The sequence below is a fragment of the Juglans regia genome, chromosome 12 (assembly GCF_001411555.2).
Source record: "Juglans regia cultivar Chandler chromosome 12, Walnut 2.0, whole genome shotgun sequence".
NCBI classification, from domain to species: Eukaryota; Viridiplantae; Streptophyta; class Magnoliopsida; order Fagales; family Juglandaceae; genus Juglans; species Juglans regia.
In genome coordinates this window covers 26770998-26795574 of record NC_049912.1, presented here as the reverse complement: position 1 = coordinate 26795574, position 24577 = coordinate 26770998, and the positions used below count along the sequence as shown (strand labels likewise).

General features: G+C 35.0%; 2 protein-coding genes across 2 annotated transcripts; one reads left to right on the top strand and one right to left on the bottom strand.

Annotated features, from left to right (window-relative positions):
* Positions 1 to 7525: 7525 nt before the first annotated feature.
* Positions 7526 to 12006, top strand: LOC109007877 (LRR receptor-like serine/threonine-protein kinase IOS1). The gene is made up of 13 exons (XM_018987747.2): positions 7526 to 7645; positions 7754 to 8291; positions 8483 to 8976; positions 9106 to 9244; positions 9343 to 9414; positions 9713 to 9784; positions 9865 to 9945; positions 10160 to 10317; positions 10406 to 10629; positions 10733 to 10859; positions 11014 to 11079; positions 11190 to 11379; positions 11471 to 12006. The coding sequence occupies exons 1-13, from the start codon at positions 7564 to 7566 to the stop codon at positions 11871 to 11873; spliced, it is 2646 nt and encodes an 881-aa protein (XP_018843292.1). The 5' UTR covers positions 7526 to 7563; the 3' UTR covers positions 11874 to 12006.
* Positions 12007 to 19976: 7970 nt separating this feature from the next.
* On the bottom strand, positions 19977 to 22117 carry LOC109007880 (transcription factor bHLH87-like). Its single transcript, XM_018987752.2, has 2 exons — positions 22076 to 22117; positions 19977 to 21913 (listed from the first exon to the last, which is right to left on the bottom strand). Exon 2 carries the CDS (start codon positions 21839 to 21841, stop codon positions 20525 to 20527), a length of 1317 nt encoding a protein of 438 aa, XP_018843297.1. The 5' UTR covers positions 21842 to 21913; positions 22076 to 22117; the 3' UTR covers positions 19977 to 20524.
* Positions 22118 to 24577: the final 2460 nt, after the last annotated feature.

The window sequence follows — 24577 nt, the reverse complement described above, 5'->3', positions numbered from 1 at the left end:
ATAAATAGATTTTTAATATAAAATAAAATAATGAATATTAAATAATATTCCTAAAGAAATAAAATCATTTAAATAAAATGATTTCCTAAAACTATATTATTTTCGAGGCTCCAAAAATATAAAGAGGCTTATTTTAAAAATAGGCTTGGTCCAATAACACTAAAAATACCTCATTTAAAATAATTTTAGACATTTAAAATATTTCGAAGATTTAAAATAATCGTCTTGCTTTAAAAATAATATGCTAAATTTAAAATATAAATTATAGATTTAAAATGCAAAGGCAATACTCATGACCAATCGAGAAAAAAAAAATAGTGGTCAGTCACACGAAGTCGTGCGTTGTTGTCAAGTTATTCTGAAATGTTTAAGATAACATTTGCTTGTTGGGTCCTGGTGATCAACATGCAAATTTTAATATTGTACGGCTTTTAAAATATCATTCTCTCTCTCTCTCTCTCTCTCTCTCTCTCTCTCTCTCTCTCTCTCTCTCTCTCTCTCTCTCCTTTCAAAATATCATTCTACTTGTTGATGACGTATTTCATACACCTGGGCTAAGTTCCAACAACCTAGGTCGAGATCCTGCAACCTGAAATATTATAGAGACAAAGGTGGGCTCAGTGGTGGTCTGGGAAACCTTCGATGCCAAAGTTAGTATTCTTCCTTGGAGAACTCTCATAGAATAGAGTGTTCAGAGAGCTTATTCATTCCTGGAATCTGACTTTTATATGATGTATTGGAGAAACAGCTTGTGCCCTGTGTCAGGGGTCTACATCATGCCCACAGTTGTCAGGCCACAGTCTTTAATGTGGCGTGGCTTCTGAGGTATTGTCATTAATACCGCATGGCTCCCCAGGTGGCGTCTCAACAACAGGCGATCGATATGGTCTCTTCCCATCACCATCATCAGGACATAGAGGGTCATTCATGTTTTTTGTTCACTTGTCGGCATAGATCATTAAATGCTAGGTGTCACAGAAGGGTGTCAAGGTCGGCGTGTCCTATTTGTTCCCCCGGCTTGTTTTTCGCGTGAGAGTATCCCCTTTCCTCTAATACAGCTTGTGGGCTTAGTTCTGTTGGAAACTCCTAAGCCCATAGGAAGGGAGCAATCCGAGACGAGATGGGCTTCAATCTCTCATCCAGGCCCAATCCCGAGGAAGGGATGGGAATATCCCCTCCACCATCTTATTGTCATGCATATAATATTTGTCATTATCATCATCTATATATACATAGTTATTAGCACCAACCATTAAAATACTTTTTGAAGTATGGATACCTATATTTCCATCCTATTAAATATAATATGTATGTTATTTAAAAATCACCATTTAGGAAATTTTTTTAACAACATGACATATATTATAAAATGATAGTACCACATCATACTAAATAATAAGAAAATAACTTTGATATAACTTGGGCGCATATTAGCATTACTCAATTAACTTTGATTGGTTCAGAGTATTATGTCCCTTTAATTTATGCCAAGGCGTGGTAGCATGGAAAGCCCAAATCTCCCAACTATCAATCTAGAAATTTTGACGAAATCTTGTTGAATAGTAGGGGTGTAACCGGTCCAATTCGATCCAGTTTTGGATATTTTTAGAACCAAACCAGTATACACCGGTTTTGAAAATTTAAGAATCGAGACCAGACTGATTCACTACCGAAAACAGTTTTTTCAATTTTGGTCCAGCCTGATTAGATTTTTCCAATTTTACGGATAAACAAAATCATACTCCAACAAAAATTTAGCAAGTGATTGACCCAAAGCAAGTTTATATTAATAAATTAATATTAATGTTCATGTTTAAGATTAAAATTCATGTTATATTAATTTTATGTTATAAATTTATATAAATTTATGTTATATCATGATCAAATTTTATATTAATTTTATGTTATAAAATTAATAGACATGAATAATAAGATTTTAAAATTTCATGTTATATTAATTAGAAATTTAGCAAATAATATAGATAATATTATATAAATATTATATATAATATAAATAAATCTTATAAAAAATATTTTATATATGATACAAAAAAAATTAAAAAATATAATATACATATATATATGTACCGGTCCGGTTTGGTTCGAACCGGTATTCTGAAATTCAAAACTAGAACTGGAATGATTTTCAACCAGTTTTGCTTAATGAAAACCTATACTGGACTTGACTAATTTGGAACTGGACCGAACACAGCTGTTCGGTCTAGTTTATCAGTTTCTCAATTTTCTTACAACCCTAATTAATCATTGCCAGATGGACAAGTCTTTAAAAATCCGATTCAAGATATTTTATAAAGGGAACTGCTATGGCCACCGAGAGGTGGCCCCGAGAAGTTCTACCGACAATTGAAAAATGCACTTTTTTATTTTGTGCTTTTTTCCAAGCATTTTTTTAAACCTTTAAACATTGATTTCTTTTAAAAAAATCAGAAACTCATTAAAAAACACTTCCTTAACTATTAAGTAAAAAAAAACCGGTACAAAATGTCGATGGCCATCCTTGATAGGAGTAGTGTTTTCCTTCTATAAAATACGATCGGTTTCCCCTTTGCCCATAAACATTTATCATTTGATTATTGTTTTTTAAGTACTCGCTAATGAAACTATTAACTAAATTCAGAAATGTGGGTCTTCTATTACAGATTTTATGCAATTATTTGCTGGTATGATGGAGTTGTTAGTGCAGGAGGCTTTGGAGGAATTTGTTATGACAACTAAAAATATTTTGTAGAGAAGAAACTTTTTCTTCTTTCAAGATAAGTTTGCTCACCCAAATATGGTAGTGCAGCAGGCAAAGAACTGCTATCAGCATATCAAGAGTGCTAGCTTACAAAAGAGTTTTCCAGGTCTGATATAGGAAGAATCCAGTCTAGATAGGAACCTCCTCCTTTGGGATTATACAAAGTAAATTGGGATGCTGCAACTAGAGAAGAGGATGGGAGAGTAGCAATTGGAATTTTCATAAGGAATTTTGAGGGTATGGTGCTGGCATCTAGGAGTATGCAGAGGACAATGTTCACTGATTCCTTCTAAGCCGAATGTCAATGAGCTTTACAAGCCATAACTTTTGCTAAAGAGATTGGGTTGAGGAGCATAATATTGGAAGGGGATGCTTTGCAAGTTGTTCATAGCCTTAAACTTGACAGTTCACAGTTCCATAGTGCAGGTGTGTTAATTTGGGATGCTAAAGTAGTTTTATCTCTTTTTGATCATTGGGATGTTGTTCATGTAAAAAGGGATGTCAATGAGGTAGCACATGTTTTGGCGCCTAAATATGCTTTAGAGAGTGAAGAGGATGAGATTAGAATGGAGGAGAGTCATTCATGTATTTTGCCTTTCCTTTGATGATTATTAATGAAATTCACTATGTTTCATTTCAAAGAAGAAAAAAAAAACCAAATCCTCTGTAACTATCTATATTTAAGTTAATAGTGCCTGGCCATTATATTTATGGTCGGGATCGGATAAGTTAATTACTACATTCGTAACATTAATTATAAATATTTTAAAATCGCATATTATGTGTATCTCACTCTAATAAGTTTAATGAGAATATTATATTTTGAGAATTCTCGCTCTAGCCTTTAAAATTTGATTAAAAACACGGTGCGAACATGTCAATTAAACAATTCAATGACCTGTCATTGCCAGGAAAATCCTTCTACATACACTACAAAAAATTGGACTTTTAGGGATGAATTAAATTTCGTCCCTAAAAGTCATTTTTGGAGTCTGAGCTACTAAATTCATTCGAACATAAAACTATCCATTTGAACAAGATATTTTGTGATGAATAAAATCATCTCAAAAAAAGAAAACTGTTCAAACGAAACAAAATAGATTCGAGCATGGAATTAATATCCATTCGAACAGTATATAATCTGTTCGAATAATAATATTGGCGGGAAATTAATTTATTTTTCCCGTTAAAAGTTAATAACCATTCGATGGTATGACTTGAATAACTGCGCAGAGATTGATCACTACTTGAGGTTAGTGATGATCATCTAAATCAATATTATCTTTAAGTTTATGTATAATAATATAGTATAACTTCATACAAATTAAACATTCACATGAACATGCACAGCGAACATATACAAATACTTCGCTCGAATGGTGTAACTGACGTAGAAAAGACGCACAAAAATAAATTTACCTGGTGGTTTGAACATAAGGTATTACTGTTAAGCCCCATTTTATAATACGAATTTCATACCACTAAATTTTACTTTTTTCTATATAATAATATTTATTGATATAGGTTGTATTGAAATATGGTGAAAATTCAAAGAAATCTCACCAGAATTGTATGCTCTAGCATGTGGTCCGTCTAGGCGGGCCATCCAGTACTCAGGATATTTGATGCGTGGATATAGATTTCACATATGAACTGATAGAGAACGATATATGAAAACTCAAAATTGTGGGATTGTAGTCAAAGGAAGCCATGGGGATGATAACATTGAATTCTACGAAATTGTAGAAAATATCATAGCGTTAAAGTACGTGGGGAGATATATGGTCTAGTTGTTTAAATGTAATTGGTGGGATATCTCAAATCCTAGGTTGGGAGTGCGTAACAATGATTATTTTGTGAGTGTCAATACATATTGCACATGGTATGAGGACGATTATTTCGTTCTCGCTTGCAAAGCGAATCAAGTTTTTTATTTAGATGATCTAGAGTACAGAAACCCATTGCCGGTAGTGGCGAAATTTGCACCAAGAAATGTATATGATTACATTCCAGAGGCAGACGAACCACATGAAGAAGTTGATAATCCAGCAAATGAAGAAGCATACCAAGAAAATGAAGTATGCATCAATCTATTTGTTAATCTAAGCCAATATGATATGGTTCCATTGCGTAGAGAAAATGTTCAACCTGAAGTAATTGAGAGTGAAATATCGGAAGAAGATGAATCAATTGAAGTGTCTAGTGAGGATGAGGGCGACTTGTCCAGCAAAACGGATAGTGAATGAATTTCAAACATGAATTTTTGTAAGTAATATTAACATATAAATGTTATGATAACGTTTGTTTAAATAATAATTTGTTACAATTTCAAATAGATATACCTCTCAATCGCAAAGCAACACGTGTGCCATCCCCATCCATTACTGACCCCCCGTGTGGTTCACCTATCACGAATAGTAAGCCAACATCACCAGGCCCAGAACATGGTATTTTATCAAATTAAATATTATATTTTATTCTCAATTTAAATAATATATCTATAAAATAAATTAATTTAATTAAAAAGTTATACTTTAATTATTGTATATATAGTTGTTGTAAGCAAGCGCCGAGGTAAAGGTACTACGATGGGTGTCTGCATAGAGAAAGTAAGGAAAGTTGGTAAAATCAAGGTTGATATTTCTGATGCTCACATAGGTGGCTCCGAAGATTCGGCAACGTGGCTTGCTTCTTATGTTGGTACACTTACTCGCACGTATGCACCGATTGCTACATCCTCTTGGTCTAAAGTTCCCCAAGATGTGAAAAATCACATAAAAAACCGTTGTTTGGTAATAAGCTACATCTCAAGCAACTAAGTATATAACATGTTACTTTCAAGTTACTTTGTATTTATACTAATTGTTTATAATTTTTGAAAAGATGAGTTTGAGCTTAATTTTGGCCGAATAGAGGATCGATTAACGGTTGAGGAACTGATGTCAAATGCATTTCGGAGGTACAAAGGTCGATGTCATGCACATTATAAGAAGTTCAGTACTACAATAGATATACGCCAAAATCCATTCCAAGCAATTCTACCAAACGAATGGGAGAAAGTTTGTGATATGTTTGAAGATCCTGCTTATCAGGTAATATTGCTGCTATCTTTTTTTAATAGTATATCACAGATGTATTAAACATATAGACTAATGTTTTTTTTTTAGTAACGGAGTACTGTGAACAAAACAAATAGATTAAATTTAAATATAAATTATATGCAGGTTCTCGATCTTTCCATCGTTTGTCTAACAAAATGGTAAGTTATTTTAGTGCCCGTAAAATATTAACATATAATACACATTTTTTTATTAAAGTTCTAATATAAATCTTCCTTTTACAGAAAGAAGAAAGTCTCGCTGAGTATGATTTTATCCAATTGTATGCTAAAACACATAAAAATCGTGATGGTGTTTGGGTCAGTCTCGAAACAGAAGCAAATTATGTAAGTTTAAGTTTTTTTAATTCCATTGTCACATAATATTTTTGTTACTTATATTAACTTTAATGTTTTTATTTTTGTAGGACAAGATGATATCTCTTAAGGAAACTGTTGTGTATCCATCTGATACATCATCTGTCAATGATGCTCAGATCATTTCTCAAGTTCTTCGATCACGTTCTGGATATTTGAGGGGCTTAGAGCGTTGCATAAAACCATCATCATCATCATCATCCTATTCTCGAGCCAAATCGAATGACGACAAGGCTAAAGAATTGGAGGAAGCAGCACTTGAGATAGAACGATTGAGGTCCAATGAAAAATAGTTGCTGGCCCGATTAGATCAAGCAGAGGATTTGGAGGCGAGATTAGAAGAGAGGATGCAGTAGAATAACCAAAAAATGTTTGAACAATTCCAATCAATGATGTCCCAAAACTCCATGCCATCACCATAGTCTTCAAATTTATATTTTCTTTCATTGCATTTATATTGTGATGTTCTAAAACATTTGAACAATTGATATTTGAATTACAAATTGTGTAATATTAGTATGGTATTTTTAATTAAATTCTGATCTGTATGATTATTATAGTTTGAACGGTAAATTACCATTTGTAATTACATTCGAACCAAAATAGACTCATTCAAATAAAAACTAACCCATTCAAACTAGAAAAGAGAAATACGGACGTTCGAGCAATAAATTATTTGTTCGAACAACATTTATGTGCAAAACCCTGTTCGAACGGATATAATTTCTAAAAATAAAATTTCTGTTCAAACAGACATAATTTTTGTTCGAACACAAGTCGTTTGAAAATTTATTAGTTCAAACGCATAAAATATGTTTGAACACTCCGTTCGTTCAAACAAGATCAAATATGGACATTAGTTTGAATGAATATTTCATATTGTTCGAATGGACATCTCGGTTCGAACAGAGAAATATTTCATTCGAACAATATATTGAGACGAAATCGGTTCTTCTAAAAAAAATTATCCATTCGAACGGTTTCGATTAGATCCATCCAATTTCGTCTATAAATGATTTTTTGAGACGAAATTTGATTTTCGTCTCTAAAAACTTTTTGAGATGGTCTTTTCGAGAAAAATTTGAGACAAAATTTTTTCGTATCCAAATATAATTTGAGACGAAAATTGTGTTTTTTGAGACAAAATTTTTTGACTCAAAAAACACAATCTCTTGTAGTGATAGTGATAAGGACATTGACGACTTCGTTGCTCAAGTCCTCCTGTATTGGCAGTACTACTACACTTTGGCAGTATAAACTCTAGTTAGATGGCTCAAAACGTGTCCGCAGCATTGTTCCCATTAACAAGAAAGAAACTAATTCTCTGGTGATGGCGGGGTACCAACCTTTCATCTTTGCATTTCTTGGTGTTTTGTCTCTTACACTACTGGTTCATGCCCAGCATCAATCTGGTATGATGTTCTAAATCTTCTTGTCCGTAGTATTAATTGGTTTTGGTTGAGCTAACCATGCATGCATATATAAATCTAAGATATTGTTCTCTGTTTTATCTGTCTCAGGCTTCATAAGCATAGATTGTGGGTTGCCAGCAGAATCGACATACAAGGAAAAGACAACATGCATAGATTACATCTCAGACGCCAACTTCATAGACACTGGTATTAGTAGGAGCATAGCATCTGAATTTAAAGGTACCCTTCAACAGCAAGTATGGAATGTCAGAAGCTTTCCTCAAGGAGTCCGGAACTGTTACACCATAAACATCACAATAGGCACTAAATATTTGATACGAGGAACCTTCGTGCATGGGAATTACGATGGAGAAGGTAATTTACCAAAATTCGATCTGTATCTCGGGGCAAACAAGTGGGATACAGTCAAGGTGGAGAGTGCATCCAATAGTATTAACAAGGAGCTCATACATGTCCCATCTCGAAACTATATACACGTCTGTCTCTTAAACACCGGCCTCGGGACACCATTTATATCAGCAATAGAGTTCAGGCCATTACATAACTACTCGTACATGACCATATCTGGATCATTGGCACTAGTTTTTCGCGCAGATGCTGGTTCAACTAGCAATCAATCATACAGGTAAGTCATTGTATATGAGATCAACTGCTTCATTTTCATTACTGCAGAAGTAAATACAACTTTCACGAATAATATTCTGGCTGTGAAGTAAGTTTGAGCTGTGGAAAATTACCCGTCTATCAATAAAACATATAGATAGATTCATTCTGCTTCTGGATTAATATACTGAATATACGTGTTTAATTACTTAGGTACCCAGACGATGCCTATGATCGCATCTGGACGCCCAATAACCGCACTGAATGGAAAGACTTGAGCACAGATCAACCTATAAATCCTAATTCCCAAGATCATCAATACGAATTTCCAGCATCTGTTGTCATGAGTACTGCAGCCACCCCAACAAATGAGAGCGCTCCCATGGAATTATATTGGGAAGCAGACGATCCGAAAACCAAATTCCATTTCTACATGCACTTTTCTGAAGTCGTAAAGCTAGAACCCAACCAGTCCAGATCATTCTACGTTACTCTGGATGGGCCACAAGATCACCGGTATGGACCTGTTGTTCCTCATTACCTGTATACATATACTGTGTCCGATTTTTCGGACTTGAGTGCTGGAAGGAGTACGTATAATTTCTCGATTGTCAAAGCGGAAAATTCTACACTTCCACCCATCCTCAACGCAGTTGAGATATATTCTGTGAAAGATTTCTTGCAATCAGAAACAGACCTAGAGGATGGTACGACTTTCTTCCTCACACAAACTATAAGCTTTCTCTATCAGACCTATCAGTTGCGTACCTACTTCATTCTATTGATCTGCATAAATTTGTCTGACTAATTGGATATATGCATATGAGAATTTTTAGTTGATGCCATCAGAAAGATCAAATCAACATATCGAATAAAGAGAATTTGGCAAGGAGATCCATGTGCCCCGAAAGGGTACTCTTGGGAAGGTCTAGATTGTAGCTTTGATGATGATAAAGCCCCCAGAATCACAACCTTGTAAGTAATTTTGTTCCTTTATATAATAAGCTTATTAATCACTTTCCAATTACTCGTTTTCAACTATATCCCTAATTTGGAAAATGTAATTTGCTCAGGAACTTGTCCTCAAGTGGATTGACCGGAGAGATATCTGCTGATATATCAAATCTCCTAATGCTAAAATCTTTGTAAGTAGAGTTATTATATTCTTAAGTCGGTATATAGAGCACATCATCGATATCACTTAAATGGTATGATTTGATTTGTAAGATTTAAATTTTAAAATTAATTATCTTTCAAATCAAATTATGTCACATACAAAATTTATTAAGTGCATGTGTTCTATGCACCGGCTAGAGAATAGAATTTTTCTTCTAAGAATGAATAGTTCGATTGATCATGATCAAATAAATAAAAAATCCTTACTTCACAATTTTATTCCGCAATCAATATCAAAATTAATGTAACGATTCGTTCTTACACTAGGGATCTATCAAACAATAGCTTGACAGGACCAGTGCATGCTTTTCTGTCTAAATTACCAAACCTGAGGGTCTTGTAAGTTATTTGGACTTTATTCTTTTTAAATGACTTTATTCTTTTTATGCGGAATTATAATTATTGATCTGCCTTTGCAGAAACTTAGAACGAAACAAGCTCACTGGTTTAGTTCCACTTGACCTAATTGAAAGAGGGGACAGTGGTTCACTATCGTTAAGGTATGATTTTTGTCAAAGAAATTGAGCCCCAGCTTTTTGTTTCAATTTTTCTTAATTTCAGTTTTCATAGAATAAATAATTTATAAAATATATCTAGCGAGCGAATTAAGAAGCTAAAGCACAAGTTGTAAATTTGTAATATCTACAAATTAATTAATGATACATCAATGTGTATAATCGCTTTGTCATTAAATTCCATGCCTTATTTTGCTAGCGTGGGAGGAAATCCAGATCTATGTGGGTCTCGTTCTTGCAAAAAGAAGAAAAACAACACTGTTATTCCGATAGTAGCATCAGCCGTCGGTGGATTGCTTGTCCTCACATTGATTGTCGTGGCTATCTTTTGGGGGACTAAAAGGAGGACAAAACACGGTACGTAAGATCACTAATATTTAAAAAAAAAAAACACTCTTTACAAAAGTCATGCATGCCTAACGTGACCATGTAATTTGTTTTTCAGCTGCGATGGTAGATACTGAATCCAACATGCAGAATATGTCATTGGAGACTTTACAGCGTCAATTTACATACTCTGAACTACTAAGAATTACCAACAACTTTGAGAGAATTCTTGGAAAGGGTGGCTTCGGAACAGTTTATCATGGCTACATAGATAACACCCAAGTTGCAGTGAAGATGCTCTCTCATTCATCACTTCAAGGTTATCAACAATTTCAATCAGAGGCACGTACCATCACTCGTAATATTAGAACTTTTCGCTAATATAATTTCATACATACATACCCTTGTTATATTAAACTAATTAGGTGATAATTATAATTTACAGGTTAGACTTCTTATGAGAGTTCATCATCGAAACTTGACTACCCTTGTTGGCTACTGCTATGAAGGAACAAACATGGGGCTCATTTTTGAGTACATGGCCAACGGAGACTTGGAAGCACAACTTTCAGGTTTGGGAATATTTATGAAATTATTTGTACTTAATTTTGTGACTTTTGTCATCGGTATATATATAGGAAAGAAAATGTTCATGATATTTTTAGGAATCAGAAAAAAATATTCCTTTCCTAGAATTTTACGTTCCCATTTTGTTGATGGATGTAGATCATGGGAACGCAAAGACCTTGACTTGGGAAGATAGACTTCGAATAGCGTCGAATGTTGCACAAGGTTAGCATGCAATGAGTGGACTTGGATTTTTTTCTTTTATTTAAAAAGGATAAAAAAAAAAGAAAAAAAAAAACCTGAACCTATGGAATTGTGTGGACTGGGAAATTTAGGATTGGAGTATCTGCACTGTGGTTGTAAGCCACCTATAGTCCACAGAGACGTGAAGACTACAAACATATTGCTGAACGAAAATATGCAGGCAAAACTAGCTGATTTTGGTCTCTCCAAGATTTTCCCTACTGATGGGGACACTCATGTTTCTACAGTTGTTGCTGGCACCCCTGGCTACCTTGACCCCGAGTCAGTATTTCTCTCATTTAGTTATTTGTGAATAACATTGCAACAAAGGTGACGAAAACGTAACGTGCATGCTCTGTTTACTTGCGCGCAGGTACCACATAACAAACAGGTTGACTGAGAAAAGTGATGTTTATAGCTTTGGAGTAGTTCTGCTGAAGATAATCACAAGTCGACCCGCTATAGAAAGATCCGAGGCAAGGACTCACGTAAGTGAATTCGTGAGGTCCATGCTTGCCAAGGGGGACATAAAAAATATAGTTGATCCCAGGTTGCATGGAAACTTCAACAGTAATTCTGTTTGGAAAGCCGTTGAAATAGCAATTGGTTGTGTATCTCCAACTGCTGCGGAAAGGCCAACCATGAGCCAGGTAGTGGTGGACCTAAAGGAGTGTATGGCAACTGAATTAGCTCGGGCGAACAAGGGCGATTCCAGAGAATCCATGAATATGGTCAACATGGATCTGTCTAGTGCACTCAAGTCGTTGGCAAGGTAAACGTACGTACGTACAGATTGAAACTGGTCATATACATGATGGTGTATCGAATCCAGAACATGATTTTCTCGTGCTTTCCGGCCCGTAATTTTCTATCGATATTGAATAATATTGTTTCTCCATTGATCGATCACCCATCAGGCCGGTTCTAATATTTTGTTTGAAATATATATGTACCCAAGTTATCAGCTGGCCATTATTAATGTCTATCTATATTTTCCAAACTAAATAAATTAATGAAGAGAACAATAATAAAGATTCCATGCAGTAGTACTACATATTTAGGATTTGAAACATGGAGTACTAGAAAATTAAACAAATACATACGTACGTACTGATCACATATATTCACGATACGAAAATCATAGAACGACACGATCGAAATACGTTCTAATTTCGTACGTTCAATCAAATAACTTAATTCGGCTTCCGATATGGTCAAAACCTGATTTTCATTTTTCACAAGAATTAATTATATTTTTAAATTTTATAAATACTTGATTTTATATACTTTTTTATTTATTTTTGGGATGTAAAATTAATATTAGTATTTGACTACTTAATATCACAAATTATTAATTTTTTTTGTTAATAGGTATTTTTTTTAATTTATGAGAATATTAAATTTTCTAATATATTGTTAGTTTGGATGTTGATAATAAAATATTTTATCATGAATCTAGTTATAATTGTAAATGATTTATATAGTTATATCTTTATATTATATACGAAATTATATTAATTGAGTTAAACAATTAAATATATAGGTCAAACAACCAATTTATATGAAACAAGTTAAACCGATTAAAGCAGATTAAAAAGGTTGAAGTGGATTAAACGGATTGAAATTGGTTAAATGGATTGTTTAGTGTCACTCAAAATAAACGGTCGTGTTAAGGTTTTTAGTGTAACGCCTCAATTCCGAATGGATTAGAGAGTTACTCATTATCACTTAAAATCACTTTTCAACCATATAGTTATAGACTCCAAAGTTTTCAATGACATATACACTGTTACAGATCAAGTACTATTCTGATAAGATTAATCTAAACACCACAAAAATCTCAAATATTATCTCAACCTTCCAAGATACCAAGTCAACATAGCAAAAAGAATTATGGAATAAAATCTCCAATAACCAAAAATATAATCTTTACTTAATCAACTATGCTTACGTAGCCTTAAACATAATTTCTGGTCTTGATCCCCAATTGTACCATCAAAATTATCTAAAAAATGTTATGGGGATAAAGGGTGAGTTATCAACAACTCAGCAAACAGAAAACATATACTAGTATGTAAACATGAGTCTTTTCAAAAAGTTCGATATGCAGAAACAAAAATTTTTTTTTCATATGCAGATCTCATAAACATGTTATCTAATCTCAGAAATGTGTTATTAGAAAATCAGAGCAACTTTTCAATATTTTCGTACTAAAAAACCAAATGATAATATTCAAAGATCATTTTTTTACTCAAATATCATTTTCATATTCAAAAACCCTTTTCATATTCACAAACCATTTTCATATTTAAAAACGTTTTCATATTCAAAGACCCTCTTCATATTCAAAAATGCTTTCATATTCAAAGACAATTTTCATATTAAAAAACACTTTCATATTAAAAGACCATTTTCATATTTAAAAACACTTTGACATAACATAACTGAACATCTTCATCTTATCATATCACATCGTATCATATCATATCATATCATATACCATGTTTAACCTTCGTAGTATGGTTGTGCTATCCCTAGTAGCCAAACCAGGCATATCATATTGTGAAACTTTTCATTTTTAATCTCGAAACCCCGAGTGTGCACACAAGAAAGAACACATAAAAAACCACTTTGTTTTCAAAGTGGGTGCACTCATATCATATCATATCATGTTGGTTTCAACCATATCACGTGAACCAATATCATTATATCAGAACCATATTTAGAATCAGAATCAAAATAGATAAGTATGCTAAAGGTTTTTCATATCCATATCATATCAAACCACGTGCTGAACATATTCATATTATTTTCATTTGATTAAAAATAGATCCAAATCATTTTCATATCACATGTATAAAAATTTCCAGACATCATATTCGCTCTTTTGCACATTTCAGAAACATGTTAAATATTGCTCATGTCTATACTATTCATGTCAAAATATTTATTTTCTCTTTCATATATATCTCATGAGTGAATGCAAAACATATACTGATATTATTTTTCACATTTTCTTTTTAAAGCAACATACACATTTTTACAAACCAAGTTCAATTCATTTCTTTTTATGCAAATCTAATACAAGAACCCCGCTTACCTAGACTTTTTAACTATTTAAATCTTTCAACAATCGTGCTGAATGAAAATAATTGACACCTATACAAAGTACTAAACGTTACTAAACTTCTAAATGGACTTGTTAAAACTCTCAATTACTCAAATTCATACTACGAAACAGCTTCATAACTATCTAGTTATCCGAAATCTAATAAATACTATTAACATTAAAAATAATCTTAACTTTTAATAATATAATTTTTTTTTAAAATGGCAAAATAACTTAAATTCATTTCAAAAATTAACTTAATCATATTTAAAACTCATATCTCTATAAACTATTATTAAAACAATAATTTAATATTGCCAACATATAATCTAGTAGAAAATCATAAATTTCTTAAGCAATAATAATTCATAAAATATTCTTAACAATAACTATATTAAATAATCGTAAATTACTAATCATATCTAATTTAAAATCATACAAGGTTTATTTCATATAATAGGCTTAAAGTGCATAAAATAAAAAAAAAGGTTAAATACTTACAATTTACTGCCAAAAATCAAACTATAAAAATTAATACTAAGTAATATAATTAAAGTCTTTAAATTTTTTCTGTAAAATCCAGATTATAGCTAATACTTTTCTCCCAAGGAGGTCGTTCCTAATTTTAAAAAATACTAAACACAATCTAAATTAAAAATAATACATTAGTCTCTTAATACAATAAAAATAAAGTTCATTAAAAATCATTACGTAGTTTTTTTTTTTTTTTTGGTAAACTACAACAAATCCAATTTAAAAATCGAACCCATGTGAAATCAGCACATTTTAAAATATAATTTTTGTAACAATGTACAACGAGGCTACTACGGGCAGCAGATAAAATTAGTGAGTCATTTTGATATCTGTCGTAGATTAAAAATAAGGTAAAAACGTAAGCACGTATTTATTCTAACTTAAAAGCCATGCATGAGTTTTACGAACCAAAGCAAAACCAACGGGCTGAGAGACGGCGAACTCACAGAGAGAAATGGCCAGGGACGACGGAAGCGATGGCTGGACTAGATCGACGGTGTACGGCTCGGCTGAAGAGCACCGAGAGAGATCAGAGAGAAAGAGATAGAACTCGAGAGAAAGAGGGAGAGGGAGTTACGGACCATGCAATGTGGGAGCTGCAGTCCGACCATGGAGTCTTACTTCGTGATCTGCGGTGGCTCCACTTGCGGTTTCACGGCTGGGCTACGACGCACGGACGACAAGTGACTGGGCGGCTTGCAAAGAGGCAGTGTTCGAAGGAAACCATGCTCTGTTTTTGGCAAGAGAAAACAGAGGCCTCTTAGCGTGCGACGGTGGCTTGGGTTTCACGGTGGAGGGTGGCGGCAACGTGGAGCTCCCGTCGTGAAGTGGTGGCTGGAACCCAGGGAACGTGGGAGAAGCTTGCATGGTGGTGGTGTGTACGAGGCAGTGGCTGGGTGGTGTAAAACAGGGGTCCTTCGGTGGGGTTGAGTTTAGTGTTATCCCGTCGTGTAGTGGGTTGCGGTGTGCTGGGCGTCCGAGGAGTGGGTCTTGGTGGTTGGCTTATGGAGGTACTAGTGGATGAGAGATGTGAACATGCATGAGGCTAGTGTTTCGTGCATGAGGCTGGTGTTTTCGTGCATGGAGGCTGAGGGAAAACAGGTTGATGATGGTGACTGTGGGGCAGATCACGGTGGCTGTAGCCGTTGACGTGGGTTGCTAGGCTTCACGTTTGGACGGACATTCTCAACGGCAACGGCCAAGCGGACGAAATTCTGGCGGTTGCATGAGAAGGAAGAGGCGGCAGTGGCGTTGTCCTTTTGGCCTGTGGGACCGTGGGCTTTGGGGTGGGGGTGGTTGTGTTAGATGGAGGCTGGCGGTTTGAGGAGAGTAGAAGAGGACGTGAAAATAAAAATTGAGAGAGAGACCAAGAGGAAGAAAACAGAGGAGAGGGAGTTGAGATTTGGGATGGAAATTAGCGTGGGAAGCGTTACTCGGTGTTGTGGCTGCGTGAAACATGGAGAAGTTTGGAGGAGACTGGGAGTTATCGGGGGTTGGTGGGAAAAAGAAGGAAAAATAACATTGAAGGGGCCCGGGTGTGACATTTAGCGCGACCCGTTTAATTAAACATGTTGGTTCGGATTCATTCACCTATATAATCTAATAGTCCGACACGAATATGACGACCCACGAACACGAATTGCACCCACCCCTACTCAGAAGACATGTTCGTGATTTCACCTCTGGGAATTTAAAATATGAAATGCTCATATTTTTGCGAGTTGCAGTTTGTAAAATATATATGCAATTAATCTGGCAAGATCATCATGAACAAATGATATCCCTGTAAACCGGTATGCAAGCTCCTGCTACCTGAATGAATGTTCATCGGAACTGTTAATTTCCAAATGCTTTTCAGTTATAAGTCCGTTTGTTTTGCTGTAAAACAAGTTTTGGAAATAGATTTTCATGGTTTTTCAATGTTTGAATACGCTTAGAAATGTAAGTGACCAGACGAAAAATGATTTTAGTGAATGAAAAACTAAATTTCTCTTTTGAAAATTGGTTTCGGCACAAAAGTTCTAAAAACAGATTTCCAATCTGTAGCAAAGGGGTGCCCATGGCCCCATAGTGTTGCGTTTGTGAAATTTGGTTTGTTGTTGAGGTGGCGATATCCGATTCAACAATAATTGATTATAGTAATTTCTATAGCAAAATAAAATAAAAAAATTTTTTTTTTTTTGCTTCTTGTGTTTTATGTACTTTTCCAAGCTGTGTGATGTTTTCAATATTATATGTATCAAACTCTATTTCTTCGGAATTGTAAATAAAAGAGATTAGTTCCCAAGGAAATGAAATGCCTAGCCTATGACCTTCGTGCGGAAATGGAAGCAAAAAAAGACCAGCAGGGGGTAAAATTACTCGAAACCATCGATAAAATATAAGGAATAGTACCTTATATCTGCATAAAATTAAACAGAAACTATTACTTATTATATTGATATTTGCAGCGGCTATAGCATTCCGACCATGCTTGGCCAATGAAAGAGAAGGTGAGAGGCCGATCCATAAAATGGTGCTAACAATAGCAAATAGATGTAATCAATCATAAAAATACACATGGAATGTGGACAGTTAGGGAGATCATGACTTGTCCTTTAAGAGCAACATCGATCAGCTCACGAGTAAAGGAAAATGTAACCGCCCGCACGCACAACACAGCAGTACTCCATGAGAAAATATTGTACGTAGCTGTCCTGATCAGTAGGCAACCGCTACATTTCGACTGTATAACAAAGTCAAATCTCTCCCACATTTTTTTTATTAATTTATAATTTTAGAGTGTAAAAATCTTAAATATTTTTATTTTTTAAAAATTGATAAATTTTATTTTTTATTTTTTAATAATAAATTTCACTTTTTAAAAAAATGTGGAAGATTTGCACACCTAATATTATAGGCAGTATTAATACTCACCAATCATCAATATGCAAGCATTATAAGGCACGCAAATCGGTTTTCATGATGCCCTTTTGTTGAAATATTGGAAATATAAGAAGCTAAACAAGCGAGATATCTGGCTTCTTTTGATGACAGTCTAATAAAGGAGATGTTTGAAGAAAAAGATGAAATAAGAATTTTATGAATAGAAGTAAGATGATTTTTAAATCAGTTCTTCTATATACAATCGCCGGTGTAGAACCGGTTGACGTGGCATTCTGAAAATTCAAAAAATAAAAAAAATCGAGTGAGTGAAATATGCAGAAAAAATGGAGGGAAAGTAAAATGAAGAAAAAAAAAAAGCAAAAAGCGGGAACTGAAATGAATATGAGCATCATCTTCGAGTTTTCTTCTCCCTCCCGAGCTTCGTCTTCGACTAAACCCAGCTTCGTCTTCGACTCGTCTTGTCTCGAAAATCTCATCTTGTCTAGAGCTTTATCTTCTCCCCCGAGCTTCATTTCCTTCAAGATTTTGCTCAAGTGCGTGCATCCAGAGGTAAACGGGAAGGAGACATACTCACCACTCACTGAAAGAGGATGAGAGGCGCGACGGTAAAAACGAAATGACGCACCAGAAGTCTCTCATAATGCCCGATGCTTCAACATGAGAAGCACTCTAATACTTTGAACCTTTCAGAATGTTGACCTACGAGAATGCATGTGGTTCGTGGCACGTTATACCACATAGTATTTCAACTACAAAATGTTTTGCTTTATATGTATATTTTGATCAGGAGGCTCTAACGAGCCATCATTAGCTAATGTAATAGTAAGAGAATTCATGATGGAATACTTTGAACCTTTCAGAACTATTGTTATAGAACAATTGTTATATATAAATGTTTTAAGAATGTAAATCTATATATGTTTCTCTCTTTTGGGTTCAAACGAATTTTTCATTCGATTTTTTCTTTATATATATATAAAGAGCACCAGAAGTCTCTCATGATGCCCAATGCTTCAACATGAGGGAAAGTGTTTAGTACCTATTCAGCTTGCTCTGTTCTTAGTTGTGAAAATAGGGGATGGTTGGGATGTTGCGGCTTGGAGCAGTAGTGGGAAGAGGAAGCGCTGCTAGAGACTTGCCATGGCCCATGGGAATGAAAAGGCTTACGAAATGGGGTAGGCAAAGGATCGAAGGGAGAGGCAGAGCTTTCAGCTTTGAAGGGAGTGGGAAGATTTCGGATTCGTGGGTCGTCTCGAAGATTTCTGCCTCGTCAATTTTGCTTCTCTTTTGCTAGTTTTACACGACTTAAAAGATTTTTGAAGAACAGATAGAGATGAAGAGTCGTAGAGGTAAACGAAAAGAAGAGAGAAGTGGAAAAAATAATTTTTTTTTATAAAAAGTGGGCCCGTTTACGCGGGGGTTTCCCACAACAGGTTGTAAGTAGAGTTTTTGTTTGTAAATAGTAGTAAGATAGTTTGAGTTAAATATTTATTGAGTTTTAGAAAATGAAAGAAAAAAATTAAATAAAAAATATTATTAAATTAAAATATTGTTAGAATATAATTTTTTTAATATTATTTTTAAAAAGGAGATGAGATGAGATGAGATTGAAACTTTTCCTAAACATCCCATAAAAATTTGGAAAAAATTAATTGTAAGCGATTCTGCGCACTAATACACACCAATTCAATATGATTGATCAGAAAGTAGATTGTATTAAAAACAGTACTAATTTGAATTTAGAATATGAAGGCAACAACATTAATACGTAGATTGGTATGCAAACTTACTTGTACATGGCAAAACTCCATAAATTTAGCAAACAATCCCAACCACACAACCTCTTTGATCCGCGCGATCGATCAAAACCAGCTTTTCCCAAACCTTAAAGACATGAAGCTGCCGCCAAAAAGACCACAATTTGATGCCTCCAAAGATTTGAGAGGTAGGGATTATTGGCGAAGAAAATGGATTTATACCATAAAGAAGTACACATACGAAAAAATAGAGAAAAGTGGCAAATCGAAGTCATCATGATCATCGCGGCCATGATTATCATCTGATCTTCATCTTTGTCATCATGAATAATATCATTAGTTGGACCCATGGTGATTCCGGGGTATTTTTTAAATGGAGAAAATTAAAGGGCTTTGTGCGGCCTGCCAAAAAAGAAGCATAAACACGTGCCAAGCAATGAGGTTGGGGTGACTTTCAAGGGCACGCTTTGGGTTGAATCAAGGAGACAGGACCACTGGGGCTCACAATAATTCTTAAGGGAATGTTTTCTGCATTGGTGAGTTCGCAGATTACATTAGAAAACCATAAAGATAATCAACCAAGTGAGCTTTAACTACACAGATCGCATTAAATAGTTATACAAAATTCAAAGCTGGGACGTACAATCACTTTCATGCTCTTCAGCTTAATCATAAGTGGAATAATTGCTAAGCCTTTCTGTACAGAAAAAGGGTCATGATGATGAATAGCTAGCTTAGTCATGTCCACACTTATAATTGCCACTTCCACTACAATTATCTCTTCCTTCAGAGAACAGAACATAATAATAATGGAAGCTGCAAACCTACTACGTACTGAGAATAACGCAGCAAAAAACCTCCCTTTGCTCCTGGGTGGTGGGTCTCATGACTGAGATAATTAAAAAAATCCATTATCAGCTAGAGTATTGAGACCTAGATCACAGAGATATAATAATTAATTAATTTTGATGTGGATCACAGATTCTGATCGGTGTTTTTGGCTGGAAAATGGGATTTGGATGCTATTCATTCGTGCTGAAATGATGAGGAATATGATTAGGAGTCTTTGGTTAAAGTTTCTTAATATTTTCAACTCTACGAATGGCGATTATGGTTAGGGTTTTTGTAGTGGGAAATGGGTTTAATTGGGAAAAGAGGGGTGGAAAGAAAAAGCAATATCTGTAGGGGGGTAGTTCATTGAGTCAAGTTGGTGGCTTAGATTTTCCAGTGCTTTGACTTGTGACCTGAGAAACTTGAGGTAGTTTGCAGCCTCATCAAGCATTGATGCAGTGTCCATCTTGCTCCCACCAGGAACCAGCCTCTGCAAGACTCTAATTTTCTCACTGATCCTCTCTCTCCTTTGCCTCGCAGCCACAGTTTGCGGATCCGTTGATATTCTGACATTCTTCCTCTTGGGCTTCTCCACCACCTCCAAACCTAAGTTCACTACTGGCCTAAAAGCTGCAGCCCGATAAATCATCTCCTTCATTTGTGTAATGGCCTCTGGATCAGGTTCCACGATGGAAGAGGATACCGATGAACCTGACTGCTGGAAATTGATGTTGGATGTGCTCGGACGTTTCTCTGATCTAGACTTCTTAGATTTTGGCGGATTCTCGGATATGAGCTTAAACCCACCTCTTGTAGTAGCAGAATCAGTTTGAAGAAGATAAGAAGAATGATAATTCTGACCAGCTTTAAGCTCTCTCTGATCACTACTGCTTCTCTTTGTAGAAACAGGCTTAGATTCTCGAAATTTCTCATGGTAGCCATAAAATTCCGAGGAACTTTTTGACACTCTCTCCTCAAGCTCATTTACCGAGCAGTGCATGTCTTTGTTTCTTGCATTGGAAGCATTATTCTCTGACTCTCCTGATGAAATTGCAGTACTACCAGAACCAAAATTCCATAAATTTCTGCAGTTGGAGAACATCGTGGGAATCCCATCATGTTCGGCCGACGTGTCTTTGTTATTAGTATCTGAGAGCAAGCACTCCTTTCCATTTTGTAAGCCATTGAGCAGTTGCGATTGTTTTGACATATAAAAGTCAGACCAGAATCCGCTCAAAGGGTTCGTTATGTAATGCCCGTTGATCATCAAAGGAGAAGGACATAATTCAGATGTTAAATCTTCTCCCAAACTTGTCCCAGCTCCTGGTTTCGCAACCATGGCTTCTGCTGCCAACCTCATTGCTTCTTGGCGGTCGGAAAGATTCGTGTTTGACACAAACTTCATCGAATCCGATACGAGTGTTAGTGGCTGAAACATCACGCCTACTTTATCGGAACTTGCCAAAACATGAGATGTTTGAGCCTCTTGGAGCGCCTGGATAGGATTGATCAAAACGCTGGAGTTTGAGTTCGACAAAACCATGCTTTCCTCAACATGTTGCTGATTACTCCACAAGGATGGCGTATTTGTGACTAGTAGTGAACCATCCCAACCCAAACCCTCCATTGAGGACAAAAATGTTCGATGTGACAGAGATATCTCCCGAAGACAAAATGATGAAATGCGTCTTTTCAATACCTGCAAATCGTATTGTGGAGGACATGAATATGAGAAAAAAGTAAGAAAAGTCTTTGACGATCTCCAATATCTATGAAAGCTATAAAACTCGAATATCGTTGTTAGAGAGAGGAACGAGTAAAAGAGAAATTCACTTTTGAGTTATAGCCTTCTGGGACATACCAATTCCAGATTCAGCTCCCTTAACCAGATTTGCTCTGTCTTTCTGATGTCAACAAAGGAAAGAAATCGATCAAATTCAAACCTCAGCTTTATATCTTGACCTTATATATGCAAAAGCAGTTAATGGCACTAATTAATTAAGCACCCTCTTTAATTCAATACCATGAAAACTGTGATCAGAGAAACAGAACAACCAGTGCAAACGTCAGTTTTGGAAACCAAACTCTGTCCACTGTAGTAATGGGGCAATCCGAAAGAAACTTGAAGGAACTGCTTCAATGACTCGTATATACGAGAAAAAGTATGAAGATAAAAAAAATTACGTGTAAGTAGTACGGTGTATCTATCACGAAATGGGGATTCTCTGAAACAAATTCTACTCAAAATTGAAGATTCAAAGATAATAAAGGAAGATTATTTATTTCACCTTGATCATCAGCAGCCATGGAGTACCAGTATTGATGCAGTGCTTTGTTTTGATGAATGGTATGGTACTTAATACTTATATAGATCGGAAGAACAAATCATCCAATTTTATAATCCAACAACATATAACAGAGGTAATAGTACTACTTGAACATGTAAATTAATACGAGAAAAGGAGAAGCCAATAAATTATATATAGTTTGCAACAGTTGAAAGAAGTATAATGCATGGGTATTGAAAAAGATAAGGCTTTTTAGTCAGTTTGGTGGGGGTGTAAGAGTATATTTTGTTGCAGATGGGGAGCATGAGACTTCATAGAAGCAGTTTAAAACCTGAAATAGTTTGATTGTTTAATATATATTGATTTATGTGTTCTTTAAGTGGGGGAAAGCTCTGACCTCCTTTGTTGCTTATGCTATTCCATGCGCACTGTAAAGTTGCAGTAAAAATTGCAGTGAGAAAGAAAGCATCTTTTAACAGTACCAGTACTTTTAATTCTTTCCTAAAAGGATTTCTTCCCTTAATCATAGTTTTAATCATAACCTTTACTGCTTCCCTTTCTACTACACTACCTTTATTTGGTAGAGATGATTTACAGGCCAGGTGCATACAATTCTCTTTCTTATATATTAATTATTATAACCCTTCATAGGATATGATATGATGGGTTTAAAGCATGATCATTCCAACACCCAGAATTCTGAGATGATTGTTTATGATACTGTCTTAAACGACTTGTAGCATGAATTTAGATATTATCATATTATTATTCATGTTTTAGGATGTCTAATTCAAAAATAGATGTGATATTATGAAGTCCATGTATTATGTATGAACAATATTATATAATGTAGGAGTGCGTGCTAATCCCAAGTTTTATTTGTTTGTATGAGATATTCTAATGAGTATAATTAATAAAATTGAGATATCGTCTTGAAGAAAATAAGATAAGAAGATGATAACAAAGTCGAGTTGTTATCGTCTCTCCAAAACTGTCCCCGTTTTTGGTCTTCTTTTTCACTTTATTTTATTGAGAGAGAGAGAGAGATTATGACGCCTACCCATATGCTCTCCATCATAACATCTCTTATTGTCAAACTCCCATGTTTTTCTTTGCCGTTCTCTTTGAAAGAAATCAATTGAAAAGCCAGAGAGGAGAGAGAGAGAGAGAGAGAGAGCAATTCAGATAGAGAAAAGAATAACAGAATGAGTATCATTTTCCTCTGAAGTAATGAGTAAAAAACTTGATCACACATTCAGCAAAATGAAAATGACCTCGATCGATCGATCGATCGATCATGATACTTTTTGTTTCGTTTCTTTCCTGACCATATTTTCTGTATCATACTAGAACAGTGAAAGGAAAAAAAACATAATACAAGAAGAATTGGAGAAGTAATTTCATACACACAAACCGGAAGCGATAGAGCTAGCTTGTTTGAGACATGCAATTCATCCAAGATCAAGTCGGTGAGTTGACTCAATGTTGACCTCAAGTTTACTATCCCAAATACCAATATAATTTGGCTCTTTTCCGCCAGTATAAATTGGGGATTTAAATCCATGCAATAAAAAATATACAAAATGAATTATACGGCGCTTGCATTCTCCACGACTGCAAATATCATTTTTCTTTTATATATACACACACGTATGTTAGCAAAACGAGGTTTCATCCTCCTACCTGTTGGTGCAAAGGGGCTGCAAAAGAGACAATAGTGAGAGAGAGTTTGATTCAAGGCGCATTACAATGTCGCTTTCCTTAAGACAATATTCACCCACACCAATAATGGTATGCACACGGATTACAAGCGAATTTGCCTCCAAGATACAATGAAGCCCAGAACAAGTCTGTTTGTCTAACTGTGTTATGCACACATGAAATTAGACCCCGAATACCCTTACATTTTGCTATTCAACTAAGAAATTAGAAATATGTTCTCTCGAGAACAAACAGATTCTAACAAGTTCTAATACTATGAAGAAGTGAAAAACTTGAGAGAGAGAGAATTCAAAATTATATTCTTGTCCTACTCAAATGATAGGCCAATGGGTCTATTTATAGATAACCAAAGG

Bases quoted from the DNA above. Each gene is read 5' to 3' on its own strand.
- LOC109007877 (XM_018987747.2), top strand. From the start codon at position 7,564: ATGGCGGGGTACCAACCTTTCATCTTTGCATTTCTTGGTGTTTTGTCT. The intron at 7,646-7,753 runs GTATGATGTTCT...TATCTGTCTCAG, and splicing joins TCATGCCCAGCATCAATCTG to GCTTCATAAGCATAGATTGT. The intron at 10,630-10,732 runs GCACGTACCATC...TATAATTTACAG, and splicing joins ATCAACAATTTCAATCAGAG to GTTAGACTTCTTATGAGAGT.
- LOC109007880 (XM_018987752.2), bottom strand. From the start codon at position 21,841: ATGGAGGGTTTGGGTTGGGATGGTTCACTACTAGTCACAAATACGCCA.